This window comes from Cucurbita maxima, unplaced genomic scaffold (genome assembly GCF_002738345.1).
Source record: "Cucurbita maxima cultivar Rimu unplaced genomic scaffold, Cmax_1.0 Cma_Scf00016, whole genome shotgun sequence".
Lineage (NCBI taxonomy): Eukaryota > Viridiplantae > Streptophyta > Magnoliopsida > Cucurbitales > Cucurbitaceae > Cucurbita > Cucurbita maxima.
This window is the reverse complement of record NW_019272032.1, coordinates 1,999,023-2,024,623: the sequence shown is the minus strand read 5'-3', so window position 1 is coordinate 2,024,623 and position 25,601 is coordinate 1,999,023. Positions and strand designations below refer to the sequence as shown.

At 36.0% G+C, this 25,601-nt stretch overlaps 6 protein-coding genes across 7 annotated transcripts; 4 read left to right on the top strand and 2 right to left on the bottom strand.

The window, feature by feature from the left end:
- The first annotated feature begins 536 nt into the window (after positions 1–536).
- LOC111490836 (peroxidase 2-like) lies at positions 537–1,810 on the top strand. Its single transcript, XM_023139460.1, has 3 exons — positions 537–773; positions 858–1,046; positions 1,120–1,810. The coding sequence occupies exons 1-3, from the start codon at positions 567–569 to the stop codon at positions 1,708–1,710; spliced, it is 987 nt and encodes a 328-aa protein (XP_022995228.1). The 5' UTR covers positions 537–566; the 3' UTR covers positions 1,711–1,810.
- A 2,396-nt stretch (positions 1,811–4,206) lies between these two features.
- Positions 4,207–11,363, top strand: LOC111490833 (peroxidase 2-like). Of its 2 annotated transcripts, XM_023139457.1 has the most exons (4): positions 4,207–4,440; positions 4,519–4,707; positions 4,801–5,457; positions 11,352–11,363. In XM_023139457.1, exons 1-3 carry the CDS (start codon positions 4,234–4,236, stop codon positions 5,407–5,409), a joined length of 1,005 nt encoding a protein of 334 aa, XP_022995225.1. In that variant the 5' UTR covers positions 4,207–4,233; the 3' UTR covers positions 5,410–5,457; positions 11,352–11,363. The 2 variants fall into 2 exon arrangements, with proteins under 2 accessions (XP_022995225.1, XP_022995223.1); XM_023139455.1 differs by lacking the exon at positions 11,352–11,363 and having other exon boundaries at positions 4,801–5,577.
- LOC111490838 (peroxidase 2-like) lies at positions 7,156–8,996 on the top strand. The gene is made up of 4 exons (XM_023139462.1): positions 7,156–7,418; positions 7,494–7,682; positions 7,762–7,927; positions 8,536–8,996. Exons 1-4 carry the CDS (start codon positions 7,212–7,214, stop codon positions 8,928–8,930), a joined length of 957 nt encoding a protein of 318 aa, XP_022995230.1. The 5' UTR covers positions 7,156–7,211; the 3' UTR covers positions 8,931–8,996.
- LOC111490837 (peroxidase 2-like) lies at positions 10,663–12,075 on the top strand. Its single transcript, XM_023139461.1, has 3 exons — positions 10,663–10,903; positions 11,004–11,192; positions 11,370–12,075. The coding sequence occupies exons 1-3, from the start codon at positions 10,694–10,696 to the stop codon at positions 11,931–11,933; spliced, it is 963 nt and encodes a 320-aa protein (XP_022995229.1). The 5' UTR covers positions 10,663–10,693; the 3' UTR covers positions 11,934–12,075.
- Positions 12,076–13,143: 1,068 nt separating this feature from the next.
- On the bottom strand, positions 13,144–17,252 carry LOC111491517 (protein PHOTOSYSTEM I ASSEMBLY 2, chloroplastic). Its single transcript, XM_023140460.1, has 5 exons — positions 17,081–17,252; positions 16,210–16,304; positions 15,522–15,681; positions 15,017–15,109; positions 13,144–13,400 (listed from the first exon to the last, which is right to left on the bottom strand). Exons 1-5 carry the CDS (start codon positions 17,154–17,156, stop codon positions 13,270–13,272), a joined length of 555 nt encoding a protein of 184 aa, XP_022996228.1. The 5' UTR covers positions 17,157–17,252; the 3' UTR covers positions 13,144–13,269.
- A 630-nt stretch (positions 17,253–17,882) lies between these two features.
- On the bottom strand, positions 17,883–23,879 carry LOC111491174 (casein kinase 1-like protein HD16). Its single transcript, XM_023139958.1, has 16 exons — positions 23,195–23,879; positions 22,473–22,601; positions 22,283–22,356; positions 22,125–22,194; positions 21,979–22,034; positions 21,449–21,520; positions 21,256–21,350; positions 21,086–21,152; positions 20,744–20,873; positions 20,438–20,656; positions 20,208–20,350; positions 19,707–19,881; positions 19,530–19,620; positions 18,990–19,147; positions 18,315–18,503; positions 17,883–18,182 (listed from the first exon to the last, which is right to left on the bottom strand). The coding sequence occupies exons 1-16, from the start codon at positions 23,537–23,539 to the stop codon at positions 18,123–18,125; spliced, it is 2,073 nt and encodes a 690-aa protein (XP_022995726.1). The 5' UTR covers positions 23,540–23,879; the 3' UTR covers positions 17,883–18,122.
- Positions 23,880–25,601: the final 1,722 nt, after the last annotated feature.

Below are 25,601 nucleotides of genomic sequence, written 5' to 3'. Positions count from 1 at the left end.
CAAATTCAAAATTACTTCCAAATTTAATTCTAAAGAAGTTTGAGGACCCATTTTGTGATACCAAGTACGAATCTCCACAATGATATGATGTTATCCACTTTGCTTTGGATTTCCTAAAAAAAAAACCTCATACTAACACAGGTGTGTTCTTTAGTTATAAATTCATGACTATTCCCTCCCAACCATCCTCAACAAACGTTAAATATCTGTCTTGAAGTTAATAAATGAAAATTTTTCCTCGAGCCGCCTCGTGTACAATGTCTACCCTAATAAATAAATCAAAAGATATACTCTCTTTCATACTTTATGGAGAAAAAGAAAAAAAGAAAAATACCTGTAGAGAATAATAATTACTTATACTAATTAATAAGTAGGTAGAGAATTTAGAAATATTTGGTGCATGTACTTTCAAATTAATAAGTAATTATTATTCTCAAGCAAATATAAAATGAAAATTAAAATATAGTTATTGGTGAATTTTGAATGGCAACTTGTGTGGTAGAAGCTCATGGATAAATGTGTATAAAACGAAGCTCCATTCCACCACTTACTTCGCAAAACCAGCAATGGCTTCCCCCAAGCATACAGCCTTCGCGGTGGTGGTAGCTTTTATGCTAGCCACCACCCACGCTCAGCTCAACCCTTTCTACTACGCTTTGACATGCCCTCTCCTCCCCGGGATCGTCCTCGACGTGGTCTCCCGAGCTTTAAAGACCGACGACCGAGCTGCTGCTAAGCTCATCCGCCTCCATTTCCATGATTGCTTTGTCAATGTAACTTTTCACTATACATCATTTCAATTTCCTCCTTCTTCTTGTTCTCATGATACCCCAATTGCTTGGTTGTGTTGTGTACAGGGATGCGACGGCTCTGTTTTGCTGGAGAATGCACCAGGCATCGACAGTGAACTAAACGCACCTCCCAACGATGGGATCCAAGGGGGTGACATCGTGGACAACATCAAAGCCGAAACAGAACGCTTCTGTCCGGGCGTTGTCTCCTGCGCTGACATTCTAGCCATTTCGTCTCAAATCTCTGTTTTCTTGGTAAATCAATAAAGATTAATGCTTTGTGTTGGTTTGTGTTTTTTTTTATACTAATTGGGATTCTTAATTGCAGTCAGGAGGGCCAATTTGGGTAGTGCCATTGGGTAGAAAAGACAGCAGGATAGCCAATAGAACAGGAACCTCAAATCTCCCCGGTCCATCCGAAACTCTCAAAGGACTCAAAGACAAATTTGAGGCTCTTGGGTTTGATTCAACCGATCTTGTGGCTCTATCAGGAGCGCACACGTTCGGGAAATCCAGATGTATGTTCTTCACTGGACGCTTCGACAACTTCAACAACACCGGCAGACCTGACCCAACGCTTGACCCTGCTTACAGGGAGCAGCTTCGACAACTCTGTACAACCCAACAAACAAGAGCGAATTTCGATCCAACCACACCGACCAAATTCGACAAAGCTTATTACAGCAATCTTCTGAACCTGAAAGGCCTTCTCCAAAGTGACCAAGAGCTCTTCTCCACCCCCAGGGCTGACACGACTGCCATCGTCAAGAACTTCGCCGCCAACGAGCGTGCGTTCTTTAAACAATTTGTGAAATCCATGATCAAAATGGGCAATCTCAAGCCGCCTTCCGGCATCAGATCAGAAGTCAGATTAAACTGTCGAAGGGTCAACGCAGCCAGTGGGCATGATGTTATGTAACCATTCCTCTTCTAATCTCAATAATCAAAGCTTCAGCTTTGAAGATCTATCTATTTCATCCACTAGCGGTCGGATATCAAACCCAAATCTAAAGATTAATCAAAAATCCACATGCTTAATTAAATTCTCTATGCTTTAACATAACGTCAATTGGGTCCCTTTCTATAATCTAGAAATGAGAAACCAAGTTTGAATAAAGTATGTTCAATATGTTGTAAATTGTCATAAGTTTTGATTTGATTTGGTTTTTGGATTATATTTGATTTGGTTATTTGAATTAGATTTGATTTGGTTATTTGAATTAGATTTAGTCACACCAGGGTTTAGTTATATATAGGGATTTGATATTAGAATTTGGTATCGGAATTTGGGAGAGCTTTCGGAGTCACATTGTATTTGTTGAGTGACATGTGTTCTGAGTCTTTGTAGTGTGATAGTGAGATGCCTTCCCCTGATATTTACGTGGATCCTAGAGTAAATATCTTAGTGCCTCTTTGTGTAAAATCGTTCATTGGTGTTGTGAGTACCTTTGTTCCGCTTTCGGCGCACAACACAATAATGGATCCAAAGCCGCCGGTAATTTATGAGATTAATTATTTTTTAATAGTCAAAATTGGAGGAATTAAGGTGAAAAAGTTAAAAAAGTTGAGTGGTTGAGATTGATTCACCCAAACTATCGAATGGCTGTAATTTAATCAAGGAAAGCAAGCTTTGAAGTCAAGATCTCAAATTTGCAGCATTAATAAATGTATTGTCCTTGGACGTCGTATCGATTGGCCTATTCTCATTCATCTCCAAGCTCTAATCTTAGCCCTACATTTATGGCTCAACATTCATCGTACACATGTGAAAGCGAGTAGCATATTATCCAAACTCTAACGCGTTTTCAATTAAATACTCTTATTTTAGATTAAATTAATAAACTTAAATTTTTTCTTTTTTTAAAAAATTCAAAAATATCGATTAATACTTTGTTTCTTGAAACTTCATAATATTTCAAAAAATATTAAGCGAAAATATATAGTTTATCTAATTTAATTGATATAAGCTTATAAATACATTCTTATAAAATATACAATATTAAATCAGCAACCTAATGAAAAAATAGATACATAAATTTAAATAAAATAAAGCCACGCTCTAGTCTAATATAAGGGCTACTGAACCAACAATGAATGCCGCCATCCCAATTTTACCTTTATGGCCTCCACATCGATATTGCTATTCCTTAAAGGGTGTCTTACTTTTATCTGTACAAGAAGTAGTGCATGAGTTAAATATTGCAATCATGACCAGACTTATCTTTTCATAAAATATCATGGTTTTAATCTTTATTTTTTAATCCATGAGCTAATTAGATGTACAGTATTTCTCTACACATAACCCACGCATGCACACGTGAACCTTCAAGCGTGTTTATATACGTACTCCTGAACCTAACCTTCCACTAGTGTACATTTACGCTACTGAAAAGGTTGCAAAGACAGAGGAGTGTGTGTATAATATTATGGTACGTTCACGTTTGCCTAATATATTAGTCGAGATGAGATTAGAAAGAAAGTAAAAACGAAAAAAAGCAATAGAAGGAATCATATAATAAATTGGGTTGAATAGAAAAAGAGTTTGAATTCAAGGAAGAAGGCTGCAGGTGGGGCCCATTATATTTAATTACATACCACCTTTCTTTCATCCTATAATATGCATTATTATTTCATGTAAATGCAAAATATTATATACTAATTATTTATTGATTTTAAGGAGTATTAAAGAATCTAAATAGAATATTATTTATTCTTACGCATAGAAAATAAGAATAATATTCTAAAATAAAAGGAGAGAAATTAAAGAAAAAAGCATCTTCATGTTTGAATATTTTAGTGTAGGATTAAGATTTAAACTTTTTTTACTTTAACTTTATTTTAAAAATACAAATTTAATTGGAGTTCATTTATTAAACATTTTATATATATATTTGACGTGAAAGAATAAATGAGCAACGTTGAACGTGCATCAATTTTAATTATGAGATTGATTTTTACTTATTTCCTTTACTTTCAATTATTCAAATAATCTAAAATTTTACTAAGAAATAGAAGATTAATATTATGGAGTGTAAATGAAGTAATGAACAAATAAAAGTTAATAATTTATTGAAGTCTTATGTCTATTTTTTTTTTTTTTTTTTTTTTTTTTTTTTTTTTTTTTTTTTTTTTTTTTTTTTTTTTTTTTTTTTTTTTTTTTTTTTTTTNAACTAAAGTAAAAAAAAAAAAAAAAAAAAAAAAAAAAAAAAAAAAAAAAAAAAAAAAAAAAAATTGTTTAATAGCTTCAACAAATTAATAATAATAATAATTAGGATAGTCCGACTAATAAAGCTGAAATATTGAATCGGTGACGGCCACGTGGCGGCCAAAGTGTTCGGCGGCCGCCGTGTCGTGAGCATAACAGGCGACCCACGCACTCTGCTTTAGTCGCTATAAAAACACGCTCCATTCCTCCACATTTTCCTCACTCCAAAACTCCCAAATGGCCTCCGCCAATGCCGTTGCCTTCTTTTTCTTTGTGGCTCTTCTCCTCCCTGCCTCTTTAGCTCAACTCTCCGAGAACTTCTACGATAAAACTTGCCCAACTCTCCCCAACATTGTCCGCGCCGCCGTCAAGAAAGCCATTGATTCCGACGTCCGCGCCGGCGCTAAACTCATCCGCCTCCATTTTCATGATTGCTTCGTCAATGTAATTACAATTTTGCACTCTCTTTATTTATTTATTTATTGTTGTGTTTCTAATTTGGTTCTGTATCGGATATTGCAGGGCTGTGACGGCTCTGTTTTGTTAGTAGATGCTCCGGGCATAATCAGTGAGCTCAACTCACCCGGAAATGAAGGAATCCAAGGACTTGAAATTGTCGACGCCATCAAAGCCGACGTCGAGAGGGGCTGTCCCGGCGTAGTCTCCTGCGCCGACATCCTCGCTCAGGCCTCGAAAGACTCTGTCAATCTGGTAATAATATCTTTATAAGATTATTGAGAGTGAGTCTCGAGTTGGCTAAGTAATTTAGGGAATAAAAAAATGAGATGTTTATGAATTTTTCAGCAAGGGGGGCCTAGTTGGAGAGTGTTACACGGAAGAAGAGACAGTCGAATAGCGAACAAAACAGGGGCAGATGCGAACCTCGCAAGTCCCTTCGAGACTCTGGTTCAACTGAAAGCCAAATTCGCAGCGGTTGGCCTCGGAACAACCGACCTCGTCGCACTATCCGGAGCGCATACATTTGGGCGATCGAGGTGCAGATTCTTCAGCCACCGATTTAGCAATTTCAACAATACCGGAAGCCCAGATCCATCGCTGAACCCCAGCTACAGGCAAGTCCTAGAAGGGGTGTGCTCGGCAGGTCCAGACACAAGAGCCAATTTCGATCCAACAACCCCGGACGTGTTCGACAAAAACTACTACACCAACCTTAAAGTGGGGAAAGGACTCCTACAGAGCGACCAAGAGCTGTTCTCCACTCCTGGGGCGGACACAATCGCGATTGTGGACAGCTTTGCCGACAGAGAAGGGACGTTCTTCAAGGAGTTCAGGCAGTCGATGATCAACATGGGGAATATCAAGCCTTTGACTGGAAGTAGTGGGGAAATCAGAAGGAACTGCGCGAGGGTGAACGCAGCAAGGATAGGTGGAGAAGGGCACGATGTTATGTAAGACCCACCAGCTTGGTTGTTGTGTCGTGTCGTGTCGTGTCGTGGAGTTGTAAAATTAAGCATCATTAAGCTTAGGTGTGTGGTTGTGTAATCTGTGTGCGCCCTTTTCTAAGTCATGGTATGCCTTTTTCGAGCTGAGATAAGGATTCCCCAAAGAAATTTACTCGAATTTGATTTCTTGCCATAATATTAGATAAAAAGAAATAGACATATTTATTTAGACGGAATAAAAAATTGAATGGTGGAGGTTTAAAACCATAAGTTGAGGGGTTTAGGCCTGAATTTAGAAGCCCAGGGTTTAGATGCTATGTGTATAGCCCAAAGCCGAAGTGTGTGTTAGTGGTAAGACGCAGAGACAAGAGAAAGAGAAAGAGAGATAGTGATGGATACCATATTTTGAAGGCATTTAAGAAGGGATTGGATAGATCCATCATGAATCCGACCAACCATTATGGATGCCATCCATTTTACATATTATTATACTATAATCTCTTCTTCGTATTCACACACAAACTAAAACAACAACAACAACAACAGCAAGCATGCAGCCGCTTAGCCTCCTGCTCTGACCCAAACCCACCTTCCCGGAACCTCCAAACATATATTTAATCGGCTAATGGTAAGGTGACATGATGCATACGAGGTGACAAGCTTTTTAAACCCTACACCCAAAGATATATTTTGCTTCCTCCAAATAAACATCAACTCGGTATGTTTTCAAGTAAAACTCTCGTTCAATTTCGAAACCCTAAAAAGTATCAATGAAACTGTAACCGATAGGTATACCAACACTATTCTTCTATTGGAAGAACGACGAAATCCAAAACTTTTTATAATTTCAAAAGCGTTTGTCATACTACTTGTCTTTTGTTCTTTTCATTTTAAACAAATTGTACTGTTGTTGTTACGTGAAGGTCAAATGAATTTTGACTACGACAAGAACAAAAACACATCTAGAATGTAAAATTTTAGCCAATAAATTTACGATTTAGAGTCAAAACTAAAATGTTTGTGTTCTCAAAGGAATTATTGTTAAGTTTAGAAACGTTCCTAACTTTGAATCGAGTCAAAGTCTGCTAATTAGGACAAAAACATCATCTTTTAGAACAGTTTTATTCATAATATCGATCTGTTGTAAACATGCAACGTAATCAATCATAAATTTGTTGACTTTTTTGGACAATGGAGCCCTCTTCTCAATTATAAACACCATTATCTTTCAATTTCTTTATTTTTTCCCCTAAGGACATATCCCCTTCTCTATTAACTTCTTCCAAATCCAAAATCTCTCATCTTAAATCTTTCTCCCAACTACCCAATTGCATAATGTTTTCAATCGGATCGGATGTTAAAGAATGAGATATACATTGTTGAGGATCGTTCGGAGAAGAGTCCCCCATCGACTAATTAGGTTGATCAATCATGAATTTATAAGTAAGAAATACATCTCAACTCGCATAAAGTCTTTTGGGAAAATTAAAAGCAAAACCATGGGAGCTTATGCTCAAAGTAGACAATATCATACCACTGTAGACAGTAGTGGTGGTGCCTAACACGTATCAATTTAAGTTCTAGTCAAAATTATCCATAGAACCGAAACACAAGAAACACATTACCATAAGGCATCAATATCAAAAATTTAATTCCCTTCTCTCCTTTCCAAACGTTCATCGGCCCTAGCACGTAAACCCTCGTCGGTCATTTAGCCACCACCACCTTGTCATATTCATAACCTTCTTTGATCTATAAAAGGTTGTGCCTTTTTGCATAATACCTCACCTCACCCAAATTGTACCAAAAGAAATGGCTTCCTTTAAACCTATTGCTATCTTTTTGTTGGTGGGGTTGATGCTCGGAGCTTCTAAAGCTCAGCTATCTCCCACTTTCTACGCCAAATCATGCCCCAACGTGTTTAAAATTGTGCGAGCTGTCGTACAAAAAGCTTTAGCGACTGACGCCCGAGCAGGCGCTAGACTCATTCGCCTTCACTTCCATGACTGTTTCGTTGATGTAAATTTTGATTTCACTATATTTTTTTATGTTTTTTTGAAAAGTTATCATCTTAGAAGATTCGTAAATTTTCAGGGGTGCGATGGGTCGGTTTTACTAGTGAACCAATCAGGCATAGTGAGTGAGCTTGGTGCTCGTGGAAACGACAATATCACGGGGTTTAACATAGTTGATAACATCAAAGCTGCGCTCGAAAAGGCTTGTCCTGGCATCGTTTCTTGTGCTGATATCCTAGCCATAGCTTCCGTAGAATCTGTGTACTTGGTAACTAAAGTAAATCATGGTAAATTTTATTTAGTGTTGGGAGTGGATTAATGAAATGGTTGTGTTTATTTATACACAGTCAGGAGGGCCCTATTGGGAGGTTCAATTGGGAAGAAGAGATAGCCGAACAGCCAACTTACAAGGTGCGATCGATGGCCTACCAAGTCCCTTTGAGAATGTAAGCCAACTTAAAGACAAGTTCTGTAGAGTGGGTCTTGATTCTACTGATCTTGTTGCTTTATCTGGTGAGTTCATTTCGTTCTCATCATGACTTATCGACTGTGTTTTATAAATCACGGACCTCTACAGTGGTATGGTATTGTCCATTTTGAATATAAGCTCTCATGATTTTACTTTTAGTTTTCTTAGAAAGCCTCGTATCAATGAAGATGTGTTCCTTTCCTATAAACCTTCTTAATCAAGGCTCGACTCTTGAACAAAATATACTTGTTATTCGACACTTCAGTCACTTTTGACTATACTTTTGAGGCTCACAATAATATGATATTGTCCACTTTAAGTTTCTAAAAAAAAACCCTCGTCCACATGGAGATGAACTCCTTACTTATAAATCCATGATTTTTTTTCTTAACGAAGTAACGTGAGATTCCCTCCCAACAATTCTTAACTTCGTACATTCGTACATGATAGTTTTGTTTATATATATCTTTTGATGTATTAGAAATAAGAGAAGGGATGATTTCTAGATATTATGTTTTAAAATGATTGAAAAAGCATATTTTTATTTTTACCCTAAAAAATGACACGAGGAAAGTGATATAATCTTGTGTCTCATGTGGGCCACAGTGACCCATAAAATAATAATATCTAATTTGTGTGAAAATGGTGGTAGGTGCCCACACATTCGGGCGCTCAAGATGCCAATTTTTCGACCGAAGATTGAACGTTTCAAACCCAGACAGCACCCTGGACGCCTCATACGCAGCCCAGCTCCGCCGAGCATGTGCGAGAGGCAGAGACACTTTCGTGAACCTGGACCCCACCACTCCCGACGCCTTCGACAAAAACTACTTCACAAATCTTCAATCCAGGTTCGGGCTTCTGGGCAGCGACCAGGTCCTGTTCTCCACCCCCGGCTCGGACACCGTGGGCATCGTCAACATGTTCGCCCGCAGCCAACAGCAGTTCTTCAACAGCTTCGGTCAATCCATGATCAACATGGGAAATATCAAGCCATTAACTGGAAATAAGGGAGAAATTAGATCCAATTGCAGAAGACTCAACTAAACCAACAAAAACGTCCCTTTATATATATATATATATATAAATATTCAAAACAATGTGGTGTTTAAATTTAATGCAATCAGCTGAAAAAGAGTGGGGATGAGACATATACTCGTTCCATGTACGTGTAAACTAAATGTGTAATAAAAGTACTGTCTTTATACTTAACACGATTAGAGAGTCTCACATTATCTAAATAATGGATATTAGACATTTTGAAAAAAAACCAACGTCTATAAAAGTTTATGATAATATCGTAAAAGTAGCAACCTTGTCCTCACCGTTCTACAGCTCAAGACGTAGAATTTCTCAACCGAGAGGGACGTTTTAGTGAATGAAATTGGAGAAAATTAGTGATGTAAATGGTCAAACACTTAGCTTTACAGCAGCCAAGTGGTGTTAAACCTAGCTAATTGACGGAAACATGTCTTCACAGACATCCTCTGAGGTTGTCTTAATTTATTTACATTAATTTAGGTTAAAAAGTTTATCTTTAATTGGTAAGATTTAAAACTTAAACTACATCTTTGTAACATCCCTCCCTTATCAAACCCTAGGCTACTTTCGTTACTATATCAATATCAATTTAGAAGAGAATTTAAAATTTAAAAAAATCTACTTGAATAATTTTAAATTAAGAGTCTAAATGGATTATTAATATAATTAAAGTGATTTTTTAGAAGAAATTTTCTTAGAAACTCGGACTCAAGTTGTATCGAATCGGATTTGAATAATTTGTTTCTAAATTTTTTTTGAAAAATCAAACTTTTAGGTATTGTCACTTTCATTTTCGTTTCAGTGTAATTGACATCTTCCCAAAACAACAAAACATGACAAAGTAGAAGAAAAATTGTGTATTTGTTCTCTTAATAAGACAAAGATATATTTCTTCCCTATAATTAACTAAGGATATCCTCCACCCGAACAAAGTACACCCTTCGTTCTACACTTGAATTTTTTTTTTTACATGACTAAGTTAAGAGCATGACTCTGATACCATATTAAGAATCACAGACCCTCCACAATAGTATGATATTTTCTACTTTAAGCATAAGTTGTAGTAGCTTTATTTTGATTTTTGTAAAAGGTTTCATGTCAATGGAGATGTATTTCTTACTTATAACTCCATAATCAATTCCTTAATTAGCCGATTGGACTGAATAAACATAAATGGAAGCTTGGACGATCGAGAGAGGACAAAAAAAAAAAAAAAAAAAAAAAGGGGTCCCATAGAGTTTAGCTGTATATCCCCACCAATCACGTGGATTGAGCATTCTAGAGAATGCAAATTCTAATTTCATAGTCCAAATTAGCGGTTTGGAATCTTTTTTTTTTTTTAATTAAATAATAATAAAACCCCCAAAAAAGACACAAACAGACGCTATCCTTTGTGATCAATTATTGTATTATTTATTTATTTATATAATTTAAATTTTTAATTTTAAAAATAAATAAATAAATAATAAATTAATTAATTACCCAGCCTTCGTAAAATTAGTGTGGAAATTAAGTGTTGAATTAGTGTGATTATAATATAAATATATTTGATTAATTAGAACAGATAATGTGTTTAATTAGTGTTTCCCCAAACTCTTACGCTTTTGATTATGCTATTAATACGAATTCAAACCAATTACAATATTAAAACCTCTCTAATTTTGTATTGGATTTGGCCTTTGAAAAGTCAAACGCTGCCTTCTTTGAAAAGTCAAACGCTGCCTATAAAACCATATGCCATTTGCTTAAGCTCATTATACTATAACCCAATGCCTTCTTTCAAAGCTATGATTCCTTTGGCCCTTTGTGTGTGTTTCTTGGTTGGGTCCGTTACTTCTCAGCTCACCTCCACCTTCTACGACACTACTTGCCCCAATGTGTCTAGCATTGTGCAAGGCGTCGTGCAGCAAGCTCTCCAAACTGACGATCGTGCTGGTGCTAAACTCATCCGTCTTCACTTTCACGACTGTTTTGTAGATGTAAGTATCGTATTGAAACTCTCCATATTCATATAATATTATCCACTTTAAACGTTAGTTTAGTTTAATTAGTTTGTGACTGATGATGTAAAATTTGTAGGGATGTGATGGGTCTGTTCTACTAGAGGATCAAACAGGCATAGTGAGCGAGCTCGGTGCTCCAGGAAACGGAGGCATCACAGGTTTCAATATTGTCAACGACATTAAAACCGCAGTTGAGAATGTTTGTCCTGGTGTTGTCTCCTGTGCTGATATTCTAGCGCTTGGTTCTCTATTTGCTGTCACTTTGGTACGTAAATAATTTTATATTACTCGCAATATTAAATTAGTGAATACTGTTGGATGATGAAAGTCCCACGTTGACTAATTTATGGAATGGTCATGAGTTTATAATCAAGCCTACGAGAGCTTATGTTGAAAGTGAACAATATCATATCATTATGGAGAGTCGTGGTCGTGTTTGCAGGCGAGCGGGCAGGGGTGGACGGTCCCATTGGGGAGAAGGGATAGTAGAACAGCGAATTTGGATGGAGCTAGAAATAGGCTTCCAAGTCCGTTTGAGGATCTCACAGCACTTCAAAAGAAGTTCAGGGACGTGGGGCTAGACGACACAACAGACCTCGTAGCTTTATCAGGCGCACACACGTTCGGGCGCTCAAGGTGCAGATTCTTCGACGGACGGCTGAACACATCCAACCCAGACCCAACCCTGGACTCGACATACGCCGACCAGCTACGACAAAGCTGTCAGCCGGGGCGTGACACATTCGTGAACCTGGACCCGACAACGCCCGATACGTTCGACAACAACTACTTCACGAATCTTCAGAACAACCGTGGGCTTCTAGGAAGTGACCAAGTGTTGTTGTCCACCAGTGGGGCTCCAACTGTGAGTATTGTGAACAACTTCGCCAACAGCCCGAGCCAATTCGCGAGCGCCTTCGCTCAGTCCATGATTAACATGGGAAATCTGAGCCCGTTGACGGGTAGCAGCGGGGAAATTAGGTCCAATTGCAGAAGGCTGAACTGAAAAGAAGTTAGATCAAAGTGTATCATATATTGTTCGTGACTTAATGTGGTTCGTGAAGTAACAATATCGAATAATGCAAGCGCTTAGCTTAGCTTTGAGTGGTCGTGTTAATTTGAAGAATACTGTGTTTTTGTGTTTCTAATTTTGTTTCGGGTTTTATAATTGGATCCAAACGACCAATTATATCAAACTTCAAACATGTTTGTCTTTGTTATACTTTTAAGTATATGAACGAAACTATTGCACTCACATTTTAAATATAATCATCAACTTTTTAAAGTCTACCAATAATATTATTAATTATTACTTCAAATAATAATAAAAAATAAAAAATGATAAAATCATCTTAAATTGAGTTGAAATAATGACAGAGACTATATATATATATTATATTATATTATATTATATTATATTTTGAACAGAATGGAGACCAAAATTAATTAATTAATTAAATAATTACGTGGCACCAAACTGATGTGGTCCTAACGAAGAGCTGAGAAGACTTTGGAATTTTCTTCTCATTATTATTCTATTTTCACAGTCATAGGATATATTTTTGAATTATTATTATTATTTATGTTAAGATATCTCATGTGTGATGGATGTGGCCGCCCATGTTAGAGATCACAAATTGGATAACGTTTCGGTTTTACGAATTTGTTGCCCATTAATATATATATATATATAGTTCATAATACAAATTTGGGGTTTAATTTGTATCTTCACATTTAGTATTTGATTCAGGTATGATAATTAGTATTGCTATGTTTATATAAAGATTTGTCTAGCATTGTATTGTTTTGAGATGTGGAGTCAAGACTTTGTAGTGCAACCGTGCGAGAAATACACTTAAACATTTTGGTTATAGTGAGTGGTTACCATCTGTGGATATAGGAGAGTTTCTTATCTACAAACCACATAAATTTTATGTCTCTTTGTAGGTATGTAAATACGTTCGATCTTGCTTCAACTTCCGCTACAACAAGTGGGTATCAGAATATTTCCGGATGTAAAGACATCCAACCAGATTTTCAGGGATTCATGGACTTTCTCGTCTAGAAACACAAGATTTTGTGGGATTTATGCGACTTTCTTTCTCTAGAAACACAAATCAAAGCAAGTTACTTCTTATTTTATTCCGCTACTTCAGCTTTAAGGAAGGCTTCAGGGATTCATTATTTTCTGCATGTGACGATTCAAGACACTGTAATTCAGCATTGAAGAAGATAGCCATCTATAACTTAGAGCTTTGTTTTTACACTCACTGAATTCTGCCACAAAAGCCGCAATTATGTAACTTATAAATCTATCATCGATACATATAGAGACATGAAGTTTAAGAATTTGGTAACAAGCGACCATTGAACATCTTATCGAGCAATTTTCGTGCGTCCGGCCTTCGTAAAAGACCTTTGTTGTTTGGTAAACCAGTTCCTAGACAAACAGGACATACAAGTTTTCCTCTACCTGCCACAACAAATTTAAAATCAGCTCAAGATAAGAGAGATGAAGATGGAAAACGAAATAACACAAACAAGCAATGGACGCAACAAAGAAAGCCCATTTCCTAATTAGGAACAGAATTTCCAGAATTTGGTCACTGTAAGCGGATCTCAGGACGCCAGCTTACTGTCTCACAAGATAAAACGATCATAGATTCGAATACCCAGAGTTGCAATACAACCATTTCGAAGTATAATGATCAAATTTAGATTGGTAGTTCAAGATTGCACGTTTATAATGCATGAACTATAAATGTTCTTTTCACATTTATTCTTCAGCCTGTGATTTTTCTTTCTACTGTTAGCATGTTAAAATCGAAGTTGTAAGCTGACTACAACGTTCGGCTGCTTTTGATGAACAGCGAAGTGAATGATCAACCAAGGTTTTTTCTTCAGATTTGGGATATGGATTCAGGTTTCTGCTTGTTGATGTTGGTTTCACAGCCAAGATACATCAACAATTTGGCAGTCAGTATAAAACCAATCCAGCAGAAGTTGCAGAATATTGACGTGATGATGTCCAAGGAAACCTTTTTTTTAAATAGGAAACTGGGATGTGCAAGGAAATCTTTAATATCTATATACGTACACCTCTTGATAGTTCCAAATTGGGGAGAGAGAGAAAAACTTAATCAAGTCTCAAACAAACGCATAGATGCATATACAAGTGATTTAAGGATGATAGTTGTGAGATCCCACATCGATTGGAGAGGGAAACGAGTGCCAGCGAGAACGCTAGGCCTCGAAAGGAGTGGATTCTGAGATCCCATATCGGTTGAATGAAGCATTCTTTATAAGGGTGTAGAAACCTCTCCCTCGTAGATGTAGTTTAAAAGATTGAAGGAAAGCCCGGAAGGGAAAGTCTAAAGAGGATAATATCTGCTAGCGGTGGGTTTGAGCTGTTACAAATGGTATTAGAGCCAGACACCGGATGGTGTGCCAGCGAAGATACTGAGCCCCGAACGGAGTGGACACTGAGCGGTGTGCCAGTGAGGACGCTATGCCCCGAAGGGAGGTGGATTGTGAGATCCTACATCGATTGCAGAGCAGAACGAGTGCTAGCATGGTAGATTGTGAGATCACACATCGGTTGGAGAGGAGAACGAAACATTCTTTATAAGGGTGTGAAAACCTCTCCCTAGCATAACTGTTTTAAAACATTGAGGGGACCCTAGAAGGAAAAACCTAAAGAGGACGATATATGCTAATGGTGGACTTAGGCCGTTACAATAGCTCAATCCCCTATATTACTGCCCGAGTGAATGAAGGTTATTCCAAAAGAATTGGCTATCTGCACAAGATGTACTTGAGGTACAAGTGGACTATCTCGGCAACTCAAATGATTGATTGTATGAGAAGAAGCACGGTGAACACTCCATCAGCTAAAGTCTAATTTTCTTGATGAGAAAAATAACAATAAGCATTCAATTTTTCTGCATCTCAAGGCTATAACAACAGGATAAGAGGACATTAGTTTCTAGCAAAGGTGAAGTTGTATCCAACTGAAAGCATGAAAATATATGCAAGCATTCATTGATGACAATAGAGCACCATCATTTGCAGATAGAGATATATATTTACCATAACAATTGGGACATTCTGTGAACTCGTAGACATCTTTCGCCCGTTTTCTGTTAAGAGCTTTCCATTTCCCTGTACCACCGCACATGTCACCTAAAAAGAAGAACAGTAAGCATCTCAGGGAAAATAGGAAGCACAAATAGATAACGAGATACAATATTCTCATCAAACTCCAAGCATTACTTTTAAATGAACAGCATAAAAAAACGAGAAACGGTCTTTTTAACACTCGATAATACGCTCATATGTGGAAAAACTTGAAAAAAGTTCTGACCAGACAACAGTCATAACTAAACAAATAAAGAATGCCAGAAAAACGTTAATATCAATTTCTTTACTTCGTTTGTATGGTTTATTTCCTCGACTGCTAAATGTTAGAAGGCCATGAAGGAGCTTAAGAGTTCTAAGTCTTAAATCACAGGCCTTCCATGGAAGAAGAAGAAAAAAAAAATTATATCCAATGAACAAAAGGTATTGTGTCCAACAAAATAAAAAACATGCTTACAAAGTACGGCACCACTTCCTCCACAGTTTCTGCACGCAGGTTTTCCATCCATGGTATTGGCAATAGCTTCAGCCATTGTGCCCCCATAATCCTTTATCAATGTTGGAGATGAACACAAACATGTGAGGCACCATCGACGAGAGATCAAGATTGGAGTGCCCTGAGGTCAAAACAGTTGTTTTATATTACTAATTGGAAGTTAAGATAGTAGTAATCTACTCTAGACTATATACGAATAGAGCCATACATTTACATCTCAATTCTGTCACACAGAGATTATATTTATATTACTGGAAGATCATATCAGACTTGAAAATACGGTTAATTGATTGGTTTCAAGAACTGATGATCTACAAGGCTCTTGCACCTTCTCATATTCCATTGGTATTATACTTTTGTCGATCACCCTCATCCAACAATCTAAAAGGCTGTGACGCAAGGCATGCTTCAAAGATGAACTACGAGCATTCCAAAAATTAAATTGACCATATTTAGTTATAAATAGTGAGTGATTAGAGCTGTCAAAAGATGCACATCATGCAAGGAAATACACTTGATGTGAACTAAACTAGTTGCTAGCCCTGTGAAACATTGTGGCTGTAAATCAAAGCAAGAATTACTCTCATGAACGAGCTGTTGTTACGATGAAAGAAAGCTAGAAAGAAACATCAGTAAACAGGATCCTTACCTTTAGCGGTTTTGATGGTGTACTTAAATCTCCAGTACTACAGCTTTCATCATCAAGATTTGATGTCACTTGAAGTACAACGGGCTTTGAGTTAGCTGTTCAGTTTGGGCAAAGGAAGGTCAAAACTTTCCATTGACATAGACTTGAAAACGTAAATATGTCCAGTATCTTATACCAGGAAACGAACCAATTTAGTTCAACTTTAATATGAAACAATTGTCCCAAAGTATAGGCCAACTTAGCTCCCAAGATCTAGTCTCTAATGTGAAGAATCTCATTGAAATTTAGTACCACTTTTTTATTTTGTAACTATTTAGTCTTCATAGTTATAAACACATGGTCACTAATGCATTTATTCATCAAAATTCCATTAAATCTTAACAACATTTTTCACAATATGAACTAAATGGTTACAAATTTAAAAATGGCATACTAAAATGTAATCTAGAGATTAAGTAGTAACAAATTTGAGAGTATTAGTACTAAATCATTACAAACTGATGTTTGTGAACTAAATCCCTATTTTAATGAAATTACATGGACCAAAAGTGTTGTTGAACCAAAATCAAACATGAAAAAGAAAACCCATTTGTAACAGAGCTAAAGGATAGCTTGGGATTAGATTAGCAGTTCTTTAGCTCTTGGTTAACAAGCGAACTAAACCCAGAGTGAAAGAACAATTGCAGAAGGGGACGAAAAGCACCATAACAAAACTCGATGAAGAAAGGATAAGTTTATACAGAAACAGTCCACAAAGTGAAACGAACCGAAGGCAAATCAGCTTATCAACCACAAAGAAAAAAGCACGGCAGCTGATATGTCAGTAATTGAGTATACATATGCGATAAGAAGAGAGGGAGAGAGAGCTCACAGTGGGATAAGAAAGGTCTAGAGGAGGAAGAGGAGCGCAGGGGAATGGCCGATAGATGAGAAGAGGACGCCATCATCTTCTCTATGTTGTGCGCCACTCGTTCTGTCACTCAATACTGTTAATTAGCGAACACTGTCATAGCCAAAGGCCATGGCTCGAGAAAATGAGCCCCGTCCACCATATAGCTCCTCCACCCATCTTGGATATTTAATACAATAATCTTTAACTATTATTGTTCTCAAAGCAATTTAAATTATATAAAATTTCAAATAATTATCTAATAAGTATTTATAAATTAAATTTACTATATATAAGTGATGTCAAAGCTACATCAAATCCGATTATTGTTTTCATCACAATGTGGTATAATGTTTACCGAGTTTACAAAGATAAAATTTCAGTTAATTTTCATTTATTGATCTCGATCTATTACGAAATCTAAGATATCTGTTAAAATGGAATCTTTGAATATCCCCACCGAATAAAAAGCTGAGAACAAAGAATAGAAAATAGGAAGAAAAAAACGCCACTTTAATCAGGATTCTGAAGATACCCATAAGCAACAACCATAGACAATAATGTAATAATGTAATAATGCAACACCTTTTTGACATGCGGAAGAGAAGGCGCTATGCATACAAAGAAAAGCTGAAACTCATCTTATCGTGTCTTTATAATCGGCGGCTCCCTGGGGAATGAATTTCACGAACTTGTTCAGTAGTGTACCACCTAATAACTAAACATTATATTCCTTTCTTTAGATATATAGGAGGAGTTTGCACCGCACAAATACGCCGATGAATTTGGTAAAATTTAGGACTAAATTGAAACCGAGAAAGAAAAGCGCCATTTCTTTGACGGAGGAACCGATTTAATATACAAACAAGGGCATGTACTCTCGCATGCTAAAAATACAGGCAATGCAACAACAACAACAACTATTATCATCATCAGATGAGACGAGACGGCCACCAAACAACAAAATCTGATGCTGCTGCTGCTTTCTTTGCGAATTCGTTGGAGGATGATCATAATATGTGATTTAAGCTACAGTTCTTCCATAACACAGGCATGCAAGATATAGATTCTTCGCCCATTTTTCCTGCTCCAAACAAAACATTCAAAATCCTAGTAAGAAAATCTCAAGCTACACAATTTTTGATCCTTTCCAAAATTTTGCATATATGACTGCACGTCATTCTTCTCTACTATTTGCATGTTAAAATTGGTGTACCTTTACATGGGTGCTGGGAAACTGAGATGTGCGCAGTGTTTCTTGAGTCTCGTCACCAGGTTTGCGCCTAGGAACACTCAAAATAAGAGCTGCTTGATCCCAAGTTGCAGCTGTTGATGTTATTCGGTACCCATTATCCCATCGTCTATGGATGCCCTCACTTGGATAGAGGAAATCAAGCTCCACAACCTGGGCATTGACTAATAAATTAATAACATGAAGAGTTAAAGCTTGATTCCCACACCAAGTATATAACTTTACATTAATCAAAGGGCTATATAACACAAGTCCCAGAACGTATCATAATGAATGCACAAGACATCCATGTCAAATGATGTTCGACAGAAAAATGCAACAAGGAATAAGAAATGGAACTTATTACGACCGTTTGACACACAAAGGGAATGTATACTAATGCCATGACTACAAAATGTAGAAGTGAGAAATGAGAGCAGCTGATGCTGAAAATAAATGTCACGAAGAGATTGACACACAAATCAAGGAATAGGAGGCTGGAATAGGAAAAACACGCACACACAAACATCAAGAACACAAAGTTGAAATGGAGTGTGACGGGAGATATAACTATCAACTGAAAGAAACAAATTGCACAGAAGATAATTAACACAAACAAAATTGACATAGATACTGCAAAAAACATAAACAAAACTAAACCTGGTCGCTAAAACCAGCATTGCGTGACATGACAACACCCCATCGGCTTCCTGCGGTTGCCATTGAGGTCACGTGAAATCCCTCTCTCCATTTCTTGTTTATCCATTTGAAGGGGAAAGAATCACTCACTTTGTATGACTGTTGGGTATATTGGGTCCCTGCAGAAGAAGGATAAACGGGAAGTGAAAATGATGGGAAGTACAAATACAGGCGTAGCAAGAACCATCCTGCAGAACTAATGTCAGAATGGTAGCATCTTAGAATAAAATCCTACAGACTTATTAATGTTGACACTTGGATTAACATTTATGTCGGTGCCTCCTAGGATATTCTCTTCCATTGACTATATGTTGTCGTAACCTTCCAATAGAGATATAGGCAGGAAATATTGCTGAATAACACCAATTCTTAAACGTGCAAGACAACTTAGATAACAAGGTATATAATTGATCACAATGAGGAGCCCACGACACAGGAAAGAACAATTATCAGTCTACAAAACAATCAATAACAAATCAAACATAACTGAATCAGACGAACCTTTTGACATCACCACGAGGGAGCTTCCATTATTAGCACCAGCAATAGAACTGATGTAATAGTTCTTTTCCCACTGTTCCATTATCCATTCCTGCTTATTTTATATCAAATTTAATAAACGTTTCAGAGAATATTACAGGAAATTTTAAGACTTCAAACTTCAAAAATGAAAATGACCTTGTGCAAGAAAAAGGGAGAGAGCTCGTAGACTTGATTTGTAAAACCAGTTCCAGCATCCATGATTAATGCCCAAAGATTTGAACAGGATGCCACAGAACTAATAAGTAAACCATCTGCAATTCCTCTCTCTACATGTTGTGACAACCTTGCATCAGCCACATTATAATGATACCTGTACCATAGAAAACAAGTTATTTAAGAACATGGCACAAGACATTTTCCATGGAATGAATGCCAGCTTAGCTCAATATCCCCTTCGCCCAATCATTCAAAATACTTTGCAGAGTAGTCTACAGTTCTTAGTTTATTGGAAGCTTTAAGGAAGAAGTAATGAGATGCTTCAAAGTTCACAGCATAAGACCCTCTAAATCAGATAAATGCTCTTGGTTATGACGAAAACATGTGTCATCATCATTTTAAGAGTCAATGCAAAAGGCCATACACCTGTTTGCAATTAAAATGGGAGAAAGTAGCAAAAGCTGCACCATGTAACTTTACCTTTGCTTCATTGGCAGCCGAGCATTGTAAATTGAAATCCACTGTGTAGCAGGAACACCTAAACGAACTTTCTTTCTTGGCTGCCCATCGTCTTCTTCTCCAATATTCAGCCTGCCACGCTTTTGTCCAACTTGACTGATAATCTAGCAATGATTATGAACAAAAAGATTTGTTTAATAAAACACATTGGACAAAAAGTATCAACCAATAACCTTGGGCAATTTCATTACCTTCTGGGCACCATCAGTTTTTATGGGTCTTACTGCTGGATTTGGCCCAAGAAAACCCTCAAATAAAGATATTAGCTTAGAATAATTGGGTTCTTCATCGAATTTCATATTCACCACGATTTCAAGAAATTCTTTAATAGGTGGGGGACAGAAGCAGCACAACATTTCAGGAGATGTTGCCATCTTTTTTTTGCAAACCAGAAAGGATTTGTTGTCACCCTAAAAGAAAGAGGCAGGTTAGAAGTTAGTTTAATATGGGAACTAAAAACTTCAGCACAATGCTAAATACACTCTAACTTCTCAAACCTGATAGCCTTGCCATGGTAACCTTCCCCGATGGAGAAATATGAGAGTGTATGCGAGAGATTCAAGATCGTCTCTTCTACTAGCAGTTCTGCCCAAATGTGCATGAACGCTAGCATACCGAACAGTTCCTCTGCAGTTGTAGGAAAGAAAAAGTATCAAAATCATTGAATTCATATCAACACAAGTATAATAAGTCATAACAACCACGTGATAGAAAAACAATGTTAGTGTAAAATACTGAGTATCACATGGACACATGCCAATGAATATTATGGATTCTATAACAGCCATAAGGATCAATCAGAATAGAACTCGTAGTTGATGACAGCACACATCACTCACCTAAACATATCAGGACGTTGGTCATATTCAACATGCTGTCCAGTAGAGCTGTCTTTCCATTTAGTTGCTGTAGCAAGATTGGCAGATATGGGTGATAAAATAACCATAATGCAATAATAGTAAATCGATTAAAAAAAACAATTCTTCGTCAGTTATAGAACTTTGCTCACCTAATCCCAGGTCAACAAGAAACAATTTTTTCTCTTGTGCTGTAGAAGGTTGACCGAGTAAAAAGTTCTCTGGTTTTACATCTCCATGCACATAACTATTTGTAATTTTTAAAAAAGAAGGTCAAGATAAAAAAAATATATTGAACTAAAAGATTGATAAACCACTTTAAAAAAAGAAACCACAATTGCATACCCTTTTGCATGCATCTTATCCAAGATTGATAATGATTCCACAGCAATGCAAGATACCATTTCTGCAGACATGCTGTCATAAATCCGACAATAATGAGACACACAACAAATGAATGTCCAAAATCAAATATGCCCACGATCCATAAACCAAAGCAATGATTAATTTCTTTCAGACTAAAATACTAAAGAAGCTTAATTATAAATCATATTCATTTATTAATAACATTAGTAAGAATGGGGTTTGAGTAATATCTCTCTAAAGCATAATAATAAGACATTGTTCAACTCAATCAGGTCTCAAGATCTCAACAAATCTCATTCAAGTTCTGATTTCATAAAACCCTAGATCGGTGTCAGAAACCAGATGTAAAACTAATACATTCCTCAAGCCAGAAATTGCATTAATGCAATTCACCATTTCACTTTTAATATCAACGATAAGTAATGGTAAACGATTAAAAAATGAAAAATATGTGCAAGAACAGATGTGAGAAGTAAAGCAACGTAAAGATACAAGCTCAAGAAACTCACGCCTGCCCTGAAGAATTCCATACATCCCACAAGCTGGGGCCTAACATGTCCATAACCTAAAAAAGAAAGTTTAAAACATAAACTTAAGGAAACAAGTTAGAAAAATGAAAACTATATGCCACAAAGGGGTGAAGTAGTTGACACACCATTACGTAATAGTCTCCTTGTCGACCCTTATAGTGTACTTTTGGTACTCCATGACTACCACCAAGGGCACTATTCAACAAAGTATCAGAGGTGAGCATTTACAAATACAACTTCTATCATTAAAAAAAACGTCCATATAACCCAGAAAATTACTCACTTGTAAACTTGCCATTCATATGGAGGACCATAATTACAACCTTTGCTATTTCTGTGTTCAAATTTCAGAGCAACCTGAAAATAAAATAAAATAATAAATAAAAGGTAAAAATATGAAGATACTTGGATGCTAACATATTAGAATTTGGCATATATGCATCAATTAATAAAAAATACTTCCAAATTTTTACCTCAATAGCTGCAGCACCAGTTGCACGATCATTTCCACCTGTAAGCCGACGACCAACGAATACTTGCCCAAATCCACCTTTACCCAGTTTTCTCTCTATTTTATACAGTGGTGACCCTCCTACTTGGACCTTGAAACAGGACACAAAACAGTAAATAAACTTACGATGAAACAGAAACTCTGAACACGGAAAATTCACTCTAAGTACTTCCATGACACGCCAAGCCCTAGAACTTTAAATTTTAAAAGTTCAGCAAAGTGGGTAAGCCAAAAATTTACATGTAACATTTACATGTAAGCACATTAGACATTATGCAACAACTCAAGTAGAGCTTAAAATTACAGTGGAAAGATCCTTCTGAAGTAAACCATGATAGGTTATCCCAGAGACTGAAGAAACAAATGCAGATGACTCAGAAGTCATAACTTTGACTGTCAGCTAAACTGTTAAATATGAGCACTTGGAGGTTAAATGTGGTTTGGCAGGAGATTGTCCCATGATATAAACATCCATGGTAACTGAATTAAAACTGATAAAATACACCGTCGGCCGAACTAAATTGTAAGGCAGACGCTCATCTGTTGCAATAACAAGACTAACACAGCACAATCAACCTAAAAGCACTTAGCCGAAACCCATAATGAGCAAAAATGGCAGATTAAAAGCAGGAAATAATCAGAAAAATCAAACTAATCTAGAGTAAATATCAAAAAGAGAAATACCTTCTCAGGAAAAGGCGCTGAACTACCCTCTTCCTCTATGCCAGCAGCCTTATTAGCACTCAAGCCGCCACTTTCATCCCCCATCGCACCCTTGTCTTCTTGTTCTTCCTCAAGCCCTTGCACCTTTCTGTCCTCCAAACCAGTATCCCTCTCAGATATAACAATCACCTGATCGTCCTGATTGTTATTTAATTCTTTAACTGCCAATCTTGTTCTCGGCCTGGGTCTCGCCTCCGCAGCTTCTCTAGCGACCGCAGCCCGTGTCTTGACGTAATTTCCAGGCCGCGGAGGCTCCTCGAAGCGATTCTGAACGATCCTAGCGCGGCCTCTGCGAAGCACCGGCATTGCTCAAACCCATAAAAAAGTAGGTGCGAAACAACGCCAATAATATGATCATTATCTTAGATTCAACAAAGCTCCGATATCGTAGACATGGCCGAATTTTGTGGGAGGGAAAATAAAAAATAAAAAGGAAAAAATTGGAGGAAAGTAGATGAGGATTCCAATAAAGAATCGGTTGAAGGATGAGTGAATACGTGAGATTGATTTCTGGATGTTGAGATTGAAAGGGGGCTTCGATTTGGGGTTAGGGTTTGACAAAAAAATGCGAAGCGGAGGAAAAAAAAAAAAAAAAGAAAAAAAAAGAACCGACTCCTCCTCGTCCCAACTGTACGATGACGTGGAATTAAGCCCAATCCCTGCTACTCATCGTATTATGTTTTCTGTGTATAAATATTTTCATTTTTAATATCTTATTTCTATTAAATAAATACATCATGTTTTGAATTCAAAATTTAAAANAAAAAAAAACAACAACATAATAATTAATTGAAAGATTTTATCCAAGAGGTTGTCTAGGGGCACAATCGACTTTACACTAAAATAATAAATAATGCACCAAAAAAGAAAAATAAGATTTTTTTTTTTTTTTTTGAATTTCCAAATTTAACAATGTTGTTGCGTATCCGAAATTTGATTCAAATTTTTTATGGAATTTCTTTTAAATTTTTAGTTAAATCGTCATACTACAAGTTTTGGTGAATTTAAATATCTAATTATGTTTTTTCTTAAAAAAATCTAATTTATTTGTTTTAAATTTTTTTTAGCCTTCAAATATTATGTGTATAAAATTTTTAATTTTTATAAATTTGATAAAATCTTCAATTTTGCAATAAAAAACAAAAAAAAAACAATTTACATTAAATTTTTTTTTCGTTTTCAAGTTTGGAATATGAGTTTTAATTATCAAATATTTAAGAATTTTTCTTATTTATTTATTTGTATGTATTTAATTTGATTATCAATCATTTTAGAATTTGATTCCCCAATTTGAAAGTTTTGATTTTTTTTAATCTAACTTTTTTTATTATTATTTTGCATTTTTAGTTTTAATTATATCATAATTTTAGTAAATCGTCTGGCTTACTTGTGTGTGAAATTTAATTGTTTTAGATTTTTTGTTTGTTTGTTTCTAATTACCAAAAAGCATGATATTTTTTAAAATTTGTTGTCCAATTATATCATACTTTATTTATCTTTATTTGAGATCTATTTTAATTACTCCATCATTTCGGGATTTATAACCCTATTTTGTTGGAGGCATTTTGGTATTTTCATAAATCTTATTAATATTCAAATATATTATTTAATAATTTTTTTAATAAAAAAAGTCAACGTCACAATTTAAATATTAGTGATGATTTGAATTTCTAATCAAAAATAATTTAAACTTCTAGAGTAAAAAAAACCTTTTAGGGTTTATTAAACATTAGAACAAACTAAATTATATAAAATACTCTTATTATTAGTCTAATTTTAATAATATTTCTAAATTTTAAAATTCTTTAAAAATATCATTCACTTTTAGAAAAAGTTTTTTTTAAAAACCGATTTTGTATTGAGAAGGTCAAAGTTTCATTAATTTCCTTTGACTTTGAAAAAAAAAAAAAACTTCGAAAAACATCTCTATGTAACTTCATCCATCAAAGACCAAGAGTTTAAAAACGAGCTTTCTTTATTTTATATTTAAATTCATAAAATTTAAAAACAACTAAATCATAACAACTCAAGCCCACTATATTGTGAGCTTTGCCCATTCGAACTTCCCCTCAAAATTTCTAAAATGTGTATGTTAGTGAGAGGTTTTCACACCTCCCCAACTAACGTGGGATCTCACAATTCACCTCTCTTCAAAGTCCAGTATTCTTACTGTCACTCGTTTTCCTCTCCGAGATCTCACATAAATTGTAACACTTCTATAATTTGAGTGTGTTATAATAATCTTTAGTTGCAGAAAATTGGTCGGGAAACAAAGTAAGCTTATTCACGGTATGGGTTAGCATCCACCAACAATAAGTACATCTTTCCTACATCTTCCACTATGGTTCACAGTTTATGGATCATCATG

Bases quoted from the DNA above. Each gene is read 5' to 3' on its own strand.
- LOC111490836 (XM_023139460.1), top strand. From the start codon at position 567: ATGGCTTCCCCCAAGCATACAGCCTTCGCGGTGGTGGTAGCTTTTATG. The intron at 774-857 runs GTAACTTTTCAC...TGTTGTGTACAG, and splicing joins TCCATGATTGCTTTGTCAAT to GGATGCGACGGCTCTGTTTT. The intron at 1,047-1,119 runs GTAAATCAATAA...TCTTAATTGCAG, and splicing joins CTCAAATCTCTGTTTTCTTG to TCAGGAGGGCCAATTTGGGT.
- LOC111491517 (XM_023140460.1), bottom strand. From the start codon at position 17,156: ATGATGGCGTCCTCTTCTCATCTATCGGCCATTCCCCTGCGCTCCTCT. The intron at 15,682-16,209 runs GTAAGGATCCTG...TTTTGACCTCAG, and splicing joins CACCATCAAAACCGCTAAAG to GGCACTCCAATCTTGATCTC. The intron at 15,110-15,521 runs GTAAGCATGTTT...TCTTCTTTTTAG, and splicing joins AGGAAGTGGTGCCGTACTTT to GTGACATGTGCGGTGGTACA.
- LOC111490833 (XM_023139457.1), top strand. From the start codon at position 4,234: ATGGCCTCCGCCAATGCCGTTGCCTTCTTTTTCTTTGTGGCTCTTCTC. The intron at 4,441-4,518 runs GTAATTACAATT...CGGATATTGCAG, and splicing joins TTCATGATTGCTTCGTCAAT to GGCTGTGACGGCTCTGTTTT. The intron at 4,708-4,800 runs GTAATAATATCT...TGAATTTTTCAG, and splicing joins CGAAAGACTCTGTCAATCTG to CAAGGGGGGCCTAGTTGGAG.
- LOC111490838 (XM_023139462.1), top strand. From the start codon at position 7,212: ATGGCTTCCTTTAAACCTATTGCTATCTTTTTGTTGGTGGGGTTGATG. The intron at 7,419-7,493 runs GTAAATTTTGAT...GTAAATTTTCAG, and splicing joins TCCATGACTGTTTCGTTGAT to GGGTGCGATGGGTCGGTTTT. The intron at 7,928-8,535 runs GTGAGTTCATTT...AAATGGTGGTAG, and splicing joins TGATCTTGTTGCTTTATCTG to GTGCCCACACATTCGGGCGC.
- LOC111491174 (XM_023139958.1), bottom strand. From the start codon at position 23,539: ATGCCGGTGCTTCGCAGAGGCCGCGCTAGGATCGTTCAGAATCGCTTC. The intron at 20,657-20,743 runs GTTTGAGAAGTT...TCTTTCTTTTAG, and splicing joins TACCATGGCAAGGCTATCAG to GGTGACAACAAATCCTTTCT. The intron at 19,882-20,207 runs GTAAAGTTACAT...TCTATGGTACAG, and splicing joins CGGCTGCCAATGAAGCAAAG to GTATCATTATAATGTGGCTG.
- LOC111490837 (XM_023139461.1), top strand. From the start codon at position 10,694: ATGCCTTCTTTCAAAGCTATGATTCCTTTGGCCCTTTGTGTGTGTTTC. The intron at 10,904-11,003 runs GTAAGTATCGTA...TAAAATTTGTAG, and splicing joins TTCACGACTGTTTTGTAGAT to GGATGTGATGGGTCTGTTCT. The intron at 11,193-11,369 runs GTACGTAAATAA...TCGTGTTTGCAG, and splicing joins CTCTATTTGCTGTCACTTTG to GCGAGCGGGCAGGGGTGGAC.